The sequence below is a fragment of the Piliocolobus tephrosceles genome, chromosome 1 (genome assembly GCF_002776525.5).
Source record: "Piliocolobus tephrosceles isolate RC106 chromosome 1, ASM277652v3, whole genome shotgun sequence".
In the NCBI taxonomy this organism is placed as follows: Eukaryota; Metazoa; Chordata; class Mammalia; order Primates; family Cercopithecidae; genus Piliocolobus; species Piliocolobus tephrosceles.
In genome coordinates this window covers 165,439,892-165,454,162 of record NC_045434.1, presented here as the reverse complement: position 1 = coordinate 165,454,162, position 14,271 = coordinate 165,439,892, and the positions used below count along the sequence as shown (strand labels likewise).

General features: G+C 38.5%; 1 protein-coding gene across 1 annotated transcript in view; it reads right to left on the bottom strand.

Moving 5' to 3' along the window:
• The window catches only part of FYB2 (FYN binding protein 2), a 102,234-nt gene that overhangs the window by 30,282 nt on the left and 57,681 nt on the right, over nt 1-14,271 (bottom strand). Inside the window, exons 6-9 of the mRNA XM_023186820.3 lie at nt 11,871-11,905; nt 9,133-9,164; nt 7,112-7,208; nt 4,327-4,486 (exon numbers count right to left, since the gene is read on the bottom strand). Of these exons, the coding sequence (XP_023042588.2) occupies nt 4,327-4,486; nt 7,112-7,208; nt 9,133-9,164; nt 11,871-11,905 (324 nt within the window). The remainder of the gene's footprint in view (nt 1-4,326; nt 4,487-7,111; nt 7,209-9,132; nt 9,165-11,870; nt 11,906-14,271) is intronic.

Here is a 14,271-nt window from a genome sequence, read left to right as displayed (position 1 = left end):
TGGGGAAGGGCCTGTTCAATATTTTTCTAATTTCACTATATTTCTTTTTCTAAAAATTGATTTCTAGTTTATATTTTCTGAATACCAAGCATTTATAGAAGATGTATATTCCAAATATGAGTCATTTATCAAATATGTATATATTTGATATATAAATGGTATATGTAAATAATGCAAATATCTTCTCCTACACACTGACTTACCTTCTCACTCTTTTTTAATTTTTTAAAAAAATTTTACTTTAGCCGGGCGCGGTGGCTCAAGCCTGTAATCCCAGCACTTTGGGAGGCTGAGACGGGCGGATCACAAGGTCAGGAGATCGAGACCATCCTGGCTAACGCGGTGAAACCCCGACTCTACTAAAAATACAAAAAACTAGCCGGGCGAGGTGGCGGGCGTCTGTAGTCCCAGCTACTCGGGAGGCTGAGGCAGGAGAATGGCGGGAACCCGGGAGGCGGAGCTTGCAGTGAGCTGAGATCTGGCCACTGCACTCCAGCCTGGGCGACAGAGCGAGACTCTGTCTCAAAAAAAAAAAAAAAAAAAAAATTTTACTTTAAGTTCTGAGATACCTGTGCAGAATGTGCAGGTTCATGGTGCCATGGTGGTTTGCTGCACCGATCAACCTGTCATCTAGGTTTTAAGCCCCACGTGCACTAAGTATTTGTTCTAATGCTCTCCATCCCCTTGCCTCTCACCCCGACAGGCCCCAGTATGTGATGTTCCCTTCCCTGTGTCCATGTGTTCCTCACTGCTCAACTCCCACTTATGAGTGAGAATGTGTGGTGTTTGGTTTTTTCTTCCTATGTTAGTTTGCTGAGAATGATGGCTTCCAGCTTCATCCATGTCCTTGCAAAGGACATGAACTCAATCTTTTTTATGGCTGCATAGTATTCCATGGTATATATGTGCCACATTTTCTTTATCCAGTCTATCACTGATGAGTTGTTTCCAAGTCTTTGCTATTGTAAATAGTGCTGCAATAAACATACATGTGCATGTATCTTTATAGAATTATTTATAATTCTTTGGGTATATACCCAGTAATGAGATTGCTGGGTCAAATGGTATTTCTGGTTCTAGATCCTTGAGGAATCACCACACTGTCTTCCGCAATGGTTGAACTAGTGTACACTCTGACCAACAGTGTAAAGGCATTCCTATTTCTCCACAGCCTCGCCAGCATCTGTTGTTTACGGACTTTTTGATAATTGCCATTCTAACTGGCGTGAGATGATATCTTACTGTGGTTTTGATTTGGATTTCTCTAATGGCCAGTGATTATGAGCTTTTTTTTCCACATGTTGGTTGGCTGCATAAATGTCTTCTTTTGAGAAGTGTCTGTTCATATCCTTTGCCCACTTTTTGATACGGTTGTTTTTTCCTTGTAAATTTGTTTAAGTTCCTTGTAGATTCTGGATATTAGACCTTTGTCAGATGGATAGATTCCAAAAATTCCCTCTCATTCTGAAGGTTGCCTGTTCACTCTGATGATAGTTGCTTTTGCTGTGCAGAAGCTCTTTAGTTTAATTTGATCCCATTTGTCAACTTTGGCTTTTTTTTGCCATTGCTTTTGGTGTTTTAGACATGAAGTCCTTGCCCATGCCTATGTCCTAAATGGTATTACCTAGGTTTTCTTCTTGGGTTTTTATGGTTTTAGATTTTACATTTAAGTCTTTAATTCTTCTTGAGTTAGTTTTTATGTAAGGTATAAGGAAGGGGCCCAGTTTCTGTTTTCTGCATATGGCTAGCCAGTTTTCCCAGCACCATTTATTAAACAGGAAATCCTTTCCTCATTGCTTGTTTTTGTCAGGTTCGTCAAAGATCAGATTGTTGTAGACGTGTGGTGTTATCTTCTCACTCTTTTAATGGTATATTTTAATGAATATATCCTAGTTCTTCTAATTCTTTCCAGGCTGAAGCAAATTAATACCATTATTCTCTTCCCAAACAATTACCAACCTTAGGACACTTTAATCACCGTCTCAATATAAGCATTATGAATGTTCAATATTTTATAATATTTTAGACCTTCCTCAATTTGACATTATTTTGTTGAGTTAATGCTTTTGCTTAACTTTTTTTCTTGCATCCACAACTTTCTGTCTGTGATTATTTTCCTTCTGCCTGAAGTACATGCTTTAGAATTTCCTTCAGTGCATTTTATCTTGACAATAAAATGTCCCAGTTTTTATTTGTCTGACAACATCTTATTTTTCTTTCATTTGTGAAAGACATTTTTATGAGACATAAAATTTCAGGTAGATATTTAATCTCTTTCAGCAAAACTGTATTCTCATTACACACTCTTGAGAAGTCAGCAGTCAGAGCTCAGGTTTTTTTTTTTTTTTCTTTTTGTAGGTGATTGGTTTTTCCCCTTTGTCTGTTTTGAAAGTCTTTTAAGATATTCTCTTACTCTTTAATGTTCTTCATTTTGCATGGCTAGGCATAGATTTCTGTTCTTTATCCTGCTTAAGAACCTTAGGGTTCCTGGTTCAAATTTATCTCTCTCAATAATTTTGGAAAATTCTCAGATAGTATCTGTTTTATCTATTATTTCCTCTTCCTCATTTTTCCAGTATCCGTATATGAAATTCTGATTTTTCTGATTTTATTGCTATTTTAAGACTTCTCGCTTTATCTTCCATGACTTATCTTCCCTTTTACTCTTTTTTTTTTCAAATCAGTTCCCCGTGTAGAATGAATTTTGGATAATTTCTTTAGATTTACCTTTTAGTTCACCAATTTTCTCTTCAACTGTAGGTAATGTGATATAAAATGAAATCACTGCATTATATCAATTTATCAATTATTATTTTCTCCTTTTCAAATATTTTTAAAATATGGTTATTCCCCATTCATATTATTCTCTATTTCAAAAACATATTAAACACCTTATGTGTTATACCGACGATTCTAATATCTGCAATATCTTGTAGGTTGGTTCTGCTATCTGTTCTGCTGGTTTTCCGTCACTGTGATTTGTTTCCTTGTGTTTGGTTATTTTTGACTATCAATTGTTAATATTTTAAAGAATATTTTGAGGGAATTATTAGAAATCTGGGATAAAACTAAATAGGGATTTGGATCTCAGTAAAAATCATTAAGGCAACAGTTAGCTTTGGCATGAACCTCCCAGGTTTCCTGGTTACTGCAGGCCTGTGGGTGTTTTTCTTTATAAATCATTTCTGTGATACTTTATGAATGTTTTAAAAAATTGATTCTTCACTTTGTTTTAGTCAAGAGAGTCATTCATATTACCTAGTCCACCATATTTTTAGACACTGAAGTTTGATTTATCCTTTCATTCTACAAAATTAAGTTGGGTTTCTCCTGTGTGCCTGATACTGTGTTAGGTTACAGAGATACAGAAAAAAATACCAAATGGTCTATGATTTCAAGGTGCCCACAGTGTGCCATGGGAGATAACACATAAATCATGAATTGTAACGTAAGACATGGTATGATTTTTTTCAAAATACAAATAAATGAAAAAGACTAATAGTTACTTAACATATAATCCAGAAACTTCATATGCATTGACAAATAGCCCTAGGAAATTAGTAGTAGTATCACCACTTGCACATGAAAGTAAGTAAATTTCCCAAAATCACAGGGTTAGTATAGAAATGCTTTATTCCAGGTCCTATTACTGTGGTTGTTCTGTTGTTATTGAAGTGTCAACTGAAAGGGTAGTAAAACCAGGAGTGGAAAAAGTGATACCAAGTCACTATGATACTGTCTGTGTCCCTGGATCCAACTATGACTAGACTTTGTACTAGGTGAATCTCCTTTTCTTTTTGGTTTAACATAGTATGGTTTGATTACTGTTGCTTGCAATCAAGGGTCCTGACTAACATGCAGGTAAGATACAACCTGAATAAAGTCCACAAATGACACCATAGTATTATCATCAGTACATGTCAATGATGATGTGAACCTAGACAACAGGAGCTAGTATATATAAAAAGAAAAGAATAAACATTTGCTGAGTACCTATCATATGACATACTGTCAGATTTGGCCCTCATAAAAGCCCTGTGAGGTCCATATTATGATGATCTCTTTTTATAAATGAAGAAATTGAGTTGCAGGAATATAAAATCCTTACCACACAGCTTACTAAGCATTAAGCATTAGAGCTTAGGTTTGAACTCTTCATTTTTTTTTTTTTTTTTTCACTACCACACAGCTTCCTCACTAGGACAAGTTCCTTGGCACATAATAGATGTTCAATAAATATTGGTAAAATAAATTAAAATTTTGGCCATGCTCAGCTATAAAACAAATTGGTAATGATGAAGAGGATCAGGAAGAAATGCAACTTACAGTGGCCTTGGGAGTGCCTGGCCAGCTTCAGGCCCTCAGGGCAGGGATTTGTCTGGATGACGTCAATCATGGCCTCTTGCTTTCCAGCCAACATGTTCCTTCTACCTGTGTGGACGTTGGTCACCCGAATTTTTTCAGGTGTCCCTTCATAGGCATCTACCTAAACATATGCAAAAGGGAGAATACCATAGGTCTCTGACTTACCTAATCAGTTCTTTGCTTACTTATACAGCTTTTCATTCATTCCTCTTGGATAACAATTATTTAACATTGAATAATATCTTACCAGACTCTAAGTTTCCTGAAGGTCCATACTATATCCTTCACGACCTCTGAATGTTCAATGAATGCCTGGCACAGAGGCAGCTCACAGGAAGCAGTCAGGATATAGGGTGTACTGACTCTAGCGCAGGCTTTTTATATTCCATATAACTTAATCATCATTATACCTCATGAGAAAGTATCATCAATTCTCTTGATAAAGGGTTTAGAGAGGTTAAGTAACTGGTCACTGGTTCCACAGTTAGTAATCTACCTAGGCAGGACTTAACCCCAGAACCTTGTTCTAAGGGATGCTATGTATTCCTTTTCATTTCCTCCTTTTTGCCTACATTTTTTCTTCTCATGCACCATTCTTCTGTTCCTTCTCAATTCTTTCTTTACTCCCTTTCTCTAGCATTTGTCAAGCACTTACTGAAGGCAAGACAACATGCTAAGCTCTGAAGTAGAGACAGAGTTTAACACATTGGTCTTGGAGATAATGCATGCAAATGATTAATTAGGGCATAATGTGATGAATGTTATTTACAGCAGTATTGCTCACCGTCATGGAAACAGAGAGGATGAGGAGGCTGGTTCTCTTGGCTGGGAGATGGGTTAGAGAAGACCCCGAAAAGCAGATGTTATTAAATTGTATTTTCCGAATGTCAGTAGGAGATTGATAGAGCAGATAAAGGAGTATCTGGCAGATAAAGCACAAAAAAGCACAGGGGATTTGGGGAAGTGTTCATGTCCTTATAAGGGTAGCAAGGAGGCTGCTGATAAGGTAAGAGTTTAAGGAAAAAGATAAGGGAAGACAGCCTGGAGATGAGGTTGAAAAGGTAAATGAGAATGGGGCTGAGTTATGAAGGGTCTTGTGTACAAAGCAAAGAGTTTGGGCTTTATTTCTTAGCCATTAGGATTCAGGCAGGGGAAAACCCAAATCACATTTACATTTCAAAATGTTCTGGATTGACTGACAGGAAGAGACCCTGGAGAGAGAGAAAATTAGAGTATTTTTGGCCATCTAGGTGTTTTATAATTGTCCAATGAAAATGAGAGAAAGGTTATTGTCCTTCTGATGACAACAGAATAGACATGAGGATTGACTATGATAATACATTTGAAAGTACTTGGGGAAGACTAATATAATTAATAGATATAAGGAGCAGATTATCCTGAGTTTTGAGTGGGATCTTGGGGAAACTCACAGAAGAATAAGAGGAGGGGCATTCTTTTAAGTCATGGTACCAAGAATTAAATGTATAAATGGAGAAAAGTGACAAGAAAGTAATGAAGTCAATATTTTGCACAAATATAGTGACCACCGTCCTTCAGTGTACTCTCATAATGAAGGCAGTCCCCTCATTCACCTAACATATTCTAAATAGCATTTAACAATTTCTGAAACCCAAATGCACTCCATAAAAGAAGGAAGTGACCCTTTGTTAGTAGTTTGAGCCCATATCTGGCTTATACCACATAGCCAGCATTGAAAAAGAGCAGAGCCTGAGATTTTTCATGGCTAATATCCTTAGTCATGTATGTCTCCTGCCCTCTCATATGCTCTTGATCAAACCATTCCTGATCTCTAACTTGACAGCCATTGATGACTTGGCCTTCACACCCAGTGCTGCTCCCCTGTCTCTGGACCTTGTCTTTCTCAATTAGCAACTTACACCATCCTTTGAATTATGCTGCTTTCTGATGCTCTCTGAACACCCAACATGGTCCAGCCCAGCCTCTGGACCTACACGCCAGTTCAGGCTCATACAGCCAACATGCTGTTTGATTTTCCCTAGCTCTGCAGATGGCACTGGGACAACTGCGTACTAAAAGATAGGCACATCTCAAACAGGTATCTAATGTGAGCACTGGCAATCGCGCTGGTGGCATCTATTGTTTAAGCCTCCTGCCACCCAACTGCTTTGAAGGGGATGAGGTCAATTAGATATGGATATACACACATTCACCATATTTAATATTAATGAAAGCAACAAGAATACATTTCATTTTTATGGTAGCTTATGGCATATGAAACACTTTCTTGCACATTATTTTATCAGCACAAACAAGGTAGAATTGGCATGGGAATGGTGATGGTAGTTGGGTAGAAATCATTTATTTTCATTTTACAGATGAAGTAACCAAGCTCAGAGACAAGTCACTCTTCTAAGCAGGGCCTTAGGGCACAGCATTTAAGGAAACTCTCACTCCAGGGTAGTACAAGGGCAGGGACGGCACCTGAGAGTGGGTACTGCCTTGTAGTTTGCACCCTGGGTTTCTTGTTGGACTGAATCTAGTCTCAGCCCTGCTTCTAAAGCCTGCTTCATGGCTAAAAAGTAGAAAATTAGGGGCTGGAGCTTAGTGTCATTGTTACATTTATTTCCTTGATACCATATCAAATGCCCATTGCATTTTCTAACTCTGTCGCTCTGAAGAGCTCTGTCTCTCAGGCCCTATAAGGTCACCCCCATGAACTGATCTGTTATATGTCTAAATTGCAGGAACCGTAGAACATAGGTACCTTGAAAACATGGTTTGAATGTGGTTCCTTTTCTGTGTTCTTAGGTTCCGATTCACATGGCTCTTTTTCCTTCATTTTTTTATCTTCATGTTTAGCACTGAAATGTGAAGAAACACCAGGAAAAAAAAAAATGAAGCTTAGAGTGTTTAAATGATAATGTACTGTCCAATCCTAAATGAAATGAATGGGAAAAATTGATTTAAGCAAATATGAATCATTTCTCTTAGATGAGGGGTCTAGGATCAGATCAATTATATACATAGTTTCCTTGAGTTTCTGCCTGTTCCAATTAATGCCAGAGTGTCAATTCCTACTTAAAATCTTCTAACTCCCTATTGCCTGTAAGATAAAACTTAAGTTTTATCGTGATCTGGCTCCTACCTTTCTTTCCAAACTCATCTCGTGCTGCCTTCTACCTCCACTTTTGCTTGAGTCTAGACTCTCATAATTCCTCAAACCCACCACCCTATTTGAGCAACTCTTCCTTTTTATTATTTTTCTTTAGACATGCCTTCCACATCTTATACTGGTAAATACAATTCCCTTCGTGATATAGCTAAATCATCTTATCTCTGAGAATGCTTCCCTGATTCTCCCAAGCAGTCTTCTCTACTCTTCTAACACTTTGTTCTTCTATATTATCTTACAGTACATCTATCTACGGATCTATCTCCAGTCCCTCCACTTTGCCTTGTCAACTACTAAAAATTAAGGCAGAACTATCTTATTCACATGTGTCACTCCAGCGTTAGTGCTGTGTAGGAATAGCTGGTTTTCGTGCCTCACTTCTGTGTTGTTAAAATTCCAAAGGAGTGATAATATTTTATTGTGATTTCCTATTTATTTGGTCATTTTACCCTCCAAGTAACCCCTCACTCTCAACTACTCTGGCTTCCCCTCCCACCTTGGATCAAGGGTAGAAAATCTATTCTATTCAGTTTTGTACCTCAGAATCCAGCAGTGTCTGAAGAGTAAAAGCTCAATAAATATTGAACTAAATAATTAATCATTTGACCTGTGCCTGCCACGTGCCCAGCACTATGTTCGTGTCGTAAGTTTAGGGACAGGTAGGAACCCAGGGAGAGAGAGGAAGGTAGCCCATCCAGCTAAAGCAGGTTTCTCCACGATTCAGCAAACGTTTTTAGACTCAACCAGGAAATTTTGATATTTGCTTCTCCAGTGCTCATCAACCATGCTTTTTAAAATATATTAGAATAACTCCAGGGAGAAGGGCTAGAAACAGACTCTGAAGAGGCAGGTGAGAGCACTACTATGTGCCAGGGCATTCCTCTGGACCCAAGGAGTGTGAGAGGTATCAGGAACACCAAGAACATTAAGACATTGGCCCTGAATACAAGGAGCTCCCAAACAAGAAGGGGAGTAGGGAGGGGAGGATGAACTGGCATGTTAGCAAACTACATACAGTGCCATTTGTGCAAACATACTGTGCAAACAGAACTTACAGTGGTACCACAGGCAAAGGACTGGTTACTTCTCTCTGAGGGAGTGGAATGAAGAAAGGGTTCATACACAAGGGGTGCTTGATGGATTAGTAGAAGCTTCCAGATTGTTAAATTGGGGTGAATCAATGGCTTAAAAGAGCAAAGGCAAAGAGACTTCAAACAGCAGGGTGCATTTCAGAAACTGTCCGTTCTTTGGAATTCATGTTATTGTTATTTGCCTGTTTGATTGTGTGACTCTCCCACTAATTCAGGAGATCCTGAAAGCAATAGCGAGGTCTCCATCACTGCTACAGCCCGAGAGATGAGCACATGTCTAGCACAGGCTGGATACTCAGTAAATGTTTGCTGAGTACAGCATGGGCTAGAACAAGATGAGAGAGGGAGGCAAGTCAGGATCACGGATCACTTCCTCTGTACTAGGTATCTTGCAAGCTGCCAGGGAAACCGAACCAGGCTAGTCCAGTTTGGAAACATAGCTGGCCCATAGAGGAAAACTAGTTCCGTCATCAGAAAGTCAGTCGTTGGACAGATGCTTTTCTTTTTGAAGATAAAACTCACCCAGGTTCTGGATAGGGAAAGTTCTTCCAAGGCTGAAAGTAAAGAGGAAAATGGTTATTTTCATAAATCAACCTGAATCAGGCTCTGTTATTTGGTTACAGATCATTAGCGACTACACCAAAAGGTGAGGGGGATGAAGCCTCAGTAGAGAGCAAAGGCAGACACTGACCACAGAAAGTTCCAGGAACTGTTGCAGTGGGGCCGAAGATCAATCAGAAATGAAAACAAGCATTTCTGACGTTACAGGGCATGCCCAAAGCAATGTATGATGTGACTCACAAAAATTGTCTGCACACCTTTCCAGAAATGCATCTGAAACATAAATAACTTCTAAATCCTATGAGAAAATATGAATTTGTCAGATTTAAGCAATATTTTAGTGGGCAAATTGGCATTCACAAGTGCACAAGTAATGCTGGAACTTCTCCCTTACTCACTGATCACGTGCCTTGTGATCACTGCTCAAATCTTGCAGGATCTATGTTTGGCTCCATTGAAATTATGCCCCAATGATCACAATGTAGCCCCTCATTTACTCAGTGGTTATAGATCTGGTCCCATTCATTATTTGGAATCTGTCTAAGAATTCTGAAAAGAATAGAAAATATCTAAGCATCTGAAATGCCACCACAAAATCCAGGTATCCTAGCTTATTATACTCTCCTTCGAGGGCAACCCTGCAGACCATTATTCAGAGACTATTGGTCCTTATTTTACACATAATTCTAACAAATTAGATGCAGCACTGGTAGAATGACAAGTCAGACAGGCCTTATTTTTATATCTTTGTTACATGATTTACAGCTTACTAAACCTCTCTGAGCCTTAATGTTGTCATCTGTAATATGGGAGCAGTGATATCAGCTCACAGGGTAACTATGAGGGTTAAGCGCTACTGTCTATGCACAAGTGCTATCACACTAGAGGGACTTGGTACATGTTTGACCAGATGAAAAACTCATTGCTAGACACAAAGATATTGACAATAGAAAAAAAAGGGAAAAGAATTCAGAAAACCGACTTGTGGTAGCTTGGTATGAAGGGAACTAGTTCTGCAAAGGCTCAAGAGCATCTCAAAAGAAGAGCATAAACTATGTCGACTCAGTCCCTTATAGTCAAGAATATTCCAAGTCATTAAGAAAGGAAGAAATCAGATCCCACTCACTGAGCTTAAAAATACAGATATAAACACAAAACATGTATAAGAGTCAAAAGATTTAAAAATTAAACATAATTTTATGTTTTACTTAAAACATAAAATTGGGATAAAATGGGATAAAATTCATTTACTCGGCGAGTTCACTTGTGTAGAACAGTTTAGTATTTGTTGGTGCTGCCAGGCACATGAAGCATTTTAATAGGCTATTTCTACTCCCAATGATAGAAATAATAATCATTCATATTTTTCTAGTGATGAAGTGTATCCACAAATGAATAATCCTTACCAGCAAGCACAAGAAAACTGAAACAGAGAGATGGAGGATCTAGACTAAATGTACCCAGTGAGGAAAGAGTAGAAACTTAACTGATCCTATTAAAAAACTAGGTAAGGGCCTTCTGTGAGCTTATACAGTGCTTACATACTGTGTTTGTCTTACTTCTCCCAGACATTCAGTGAAACAAGTATTGGTCCCTTTATTTACTGAGCATCTACTACTGCAGATACAGTAACCACAAGACATATGCTTCCTGTCCTCACGGAAAATACCCCTTTTCTTTCCTTCTTCCCTTTCTTCCTTTCTTCCTTTCCTACTTTCCTCCTTCCTTCCTTCCTTCTTTCCTTCCTTTCTTTCCTTTTCTTTCTTTCTTTCTTTCTTTTTTGATACAGGGTCTCAGTCTATCTATTGCCCAGGCTAAAGTATAGTGGTACAGTATCAGCTCACTGCAACCTCTACCTCCTGGGCTCAAACGGTCCTCCTGCCTCAGTCTCCTGAGTAGCTGGGACTACAGGCATATACCACCACGCCTGGCTAATTTTTGTATTTTTTTTTTTGTAGGGACAGTGTTTCACCATGTTGCCCAGGCTGGTCTTGAACTCCTGGGCTCAAGTGATCTGTCTGTCTTGGCCTCCCAAAGTGCTAGGCTTATAGGCATGAGCCACTATGCCTGGCCAAGAATTCACCGTTTTGTAGAGGACACATCTGAGTCTCAGAGAGGTGAATGCTCTGTTTCAAGCACTTACTAATAAGCTGTTTACCTTCATTTATTTTATTTTCATTCTCACAAGGACCTCAGATGTGAGTGCTTTATTATTCCCATTTTGCAGGTGCGGAAATGGACATTCAACATCACATAGCCAGGAGTTGGGATTGAGGCCAGCAGTGATTCTGCTTGGGCCCTACTCAGGTTACTATGCTGCCTCCAGGTGGCACCTGGCACCAAGTCTAGCAGGAGCCCAGAAAGCATGTCTGAAAGCCAGGATATACAAAACTGGATTATGCCATAGAACTCTTCTCGCTGGAAGTCACAGTTATTAAAAGCTAGTTGTCACTACCCACCACAGAAAAGGGCTATGGATGAATTGGGACCATTTCCTCCTGTCCTATCACACATTTTTGTCTCTGACAGTAACAGGGCTCAAAGTGCAGACTCTTAGAAGCCGAAGTCTGGAAAAACCTCAGAAATAGGAGTAAAAGTGAAAACAAAGACATTCCTTCCCTCTAAAAGATACTGCTTTAGAATCAATCTTACATGCTTATTTTACTTTTAGTTATAATGTTGGTAAGGAGAAACAATACCTTTTGGAGTTCTTCAATTCCAACTTCATATGTTGCTAAAATAAACATAAAAAAATTATTTCAAGGCAGTTCATCCACCCATTTCTTATAGTATCCAGGATTAAAGTAGTTATGAAAGATTCCAGAGTTCAGTTTTCTCACGTTTAAGAACATCAGGCTGTGTAAAGCTCTATCTACAAAGTTTGGGAAATTATGGGGTCAGTGATCATGGTTTTAATTTCTGTGGGGATTTCCAAAATGGAATTTACAGTTGATGAAGCGTGTGAAACCATTTCAGTTTCCTGTTTTGGCAAACAGATACATACTCCATGCTTAGAAGAAAGCACTAAAATTTAGTGGCAGCTCAGAAGGCAAAAGTGAATGGAAAGGGGAAGGAAAAAGCCTAAATCCCACTTAAACAACATGAATTCTCTATCTTGCCCCAAAGTGCTCTGTTTCACAGCCCTTTTCATTTCCTTAAACACAGTTTGAAAACACAAGCACGTCAACTAAGGCTGATCCACCTTTTGATTTTTCCAATAGTTCTGTGGATTTTATTTAATGACATGATGCCAATCTTAATTACAGTCATGCATCACTTAGCAGTGGGGATCTGTTCTGAGAAATGCATCCTTAGGTGATTTCATCATCATGTGAATATCATAGAACATACTTACACAAACCTAGATGATATAGCCTGCTACCTTCATAGGATATAGGGTATGGCCTATTGCTCCCAGGCAACAAACCTGCATAGCATGTTACTGTACTGAATACTGTAGGCAATTGTAACACAATTATAAATAGTTGTGTATCTAAACATAGAAAAGGTACAGTAAAAATACAGTATTCTTTGGGAGGCCGAGACAGGCAGATCACGAGGTCAGGAGATCGAGACCATCCTGGCTAACACGGTGAAATCCCGTCTCCACTAAAAAATACAAAAAACTAGCCAGCGAGGTGGCGGGCGCCTGTAGTCCCAGCTACTCGGGAGGCTGAGGCAGGAGAATGGCGTATACCCGGGAGGCGGAGCTTGCAGTGAGATGAGATCCGGCCACTGCACTCCAGCCTGGGCGACAGAGTGAGACTCCATCACAAAAAAAAAAAAAAAAAGAAAGAAAAGAAAAGAAAAAGAAAAGAAATTTAATATACCTAGCAGAACACTGGATATTGTATAGAAAATGGCAACTTTTTTGATAAAATTACTTGTTTGGTTTTTCTTTGCTTAAAAGTTATTTATAAAAGTTTTCTCCCTACTGTTAGTAAATATATGTTCATAAAAGTAGGACTCCTCCCTCTGCTTTTCTCTTTCTTGCTGCTAAAGTCTTGAAGCTTTAGAAAACTGACCAAACAACATGTTGCATTTCCAAGCTTTTATTATTCTAAACAAAAAATCACTGATAAAATCAATGAAATGCTAGGTTTTCTTTAGGGACTATCAGCATATAATTGTTGACACAGGCCTAAAATTCTACATGGATAATTAATAATATGTATTTCAACTTGAGTAATTGTATACATAATACTTTAAATTAGGTAATTTTACACTTAATACTTTAAAAATACCTGTTTGTGATATAGTTTGCCCAATATCCATTCCTGATATGAATTTGCTTTCCAATTTTAAGAATAATAATCTCCTTCTTTCTAATCCAATTTATTTACTTGTCTATGCTTTTCAAAGCCAAATCATGAGCTCTTTGCTTCTCCTAACCACCATGGGATGGATATTATTACTTCTTCTGTCTTAGAAATGATGAAACCAAAGCCTGGAGAAGCCTTATTTGCCATGGCTAGTAAACAAAGACAATACACATTCAATTAATAATGTGTTCAAAATGTCGTTACTGCTGTTTAACAAAGTGGAGGTTCTTTCATGGTAAGCTAAGCTATCCAAACTTAGGTAGGAATTCCAACATATATTCCAAGGTAGGAGTATAGAGGATAAAGGGCTACATCCCAAAGAGTCAGGAACGGACTAAGAATTATGACAAGAGCATGCGATCTACAGCATGGGAGTCCTTGCTTACATTCTGCCCAGAATTATATAACCCTCTCTCCACTGACTAGTTTTATCGTGGGGGCAGAGAAAGGACTAACATCTGAAGATGGTTCTCAGCAGCCCTCCAACTGCTAGTGTCATAACACATGGTCATGTCTTGGAGGCCTTGTTCCTTCTCCTCATCCTATCTGTATAACCTTGGAAAAGTCCCAATAGCAATGGTAACAGCAGACATTCTTGCCTTGTTACTGGTAGTAGGGGTAAAGCAATCAGTGTTTCACCATTAAGAATCATGATTAGCTATAGGCTTCCTGTAAATGTTTTTATCAAGTTGAGGAAGACAATAGAGTCCCCATCTGTTCCTATTTTTATGACAGTTTTTTAAAATCATAAATGGCGGTTGAATTTTGTTAAATTATT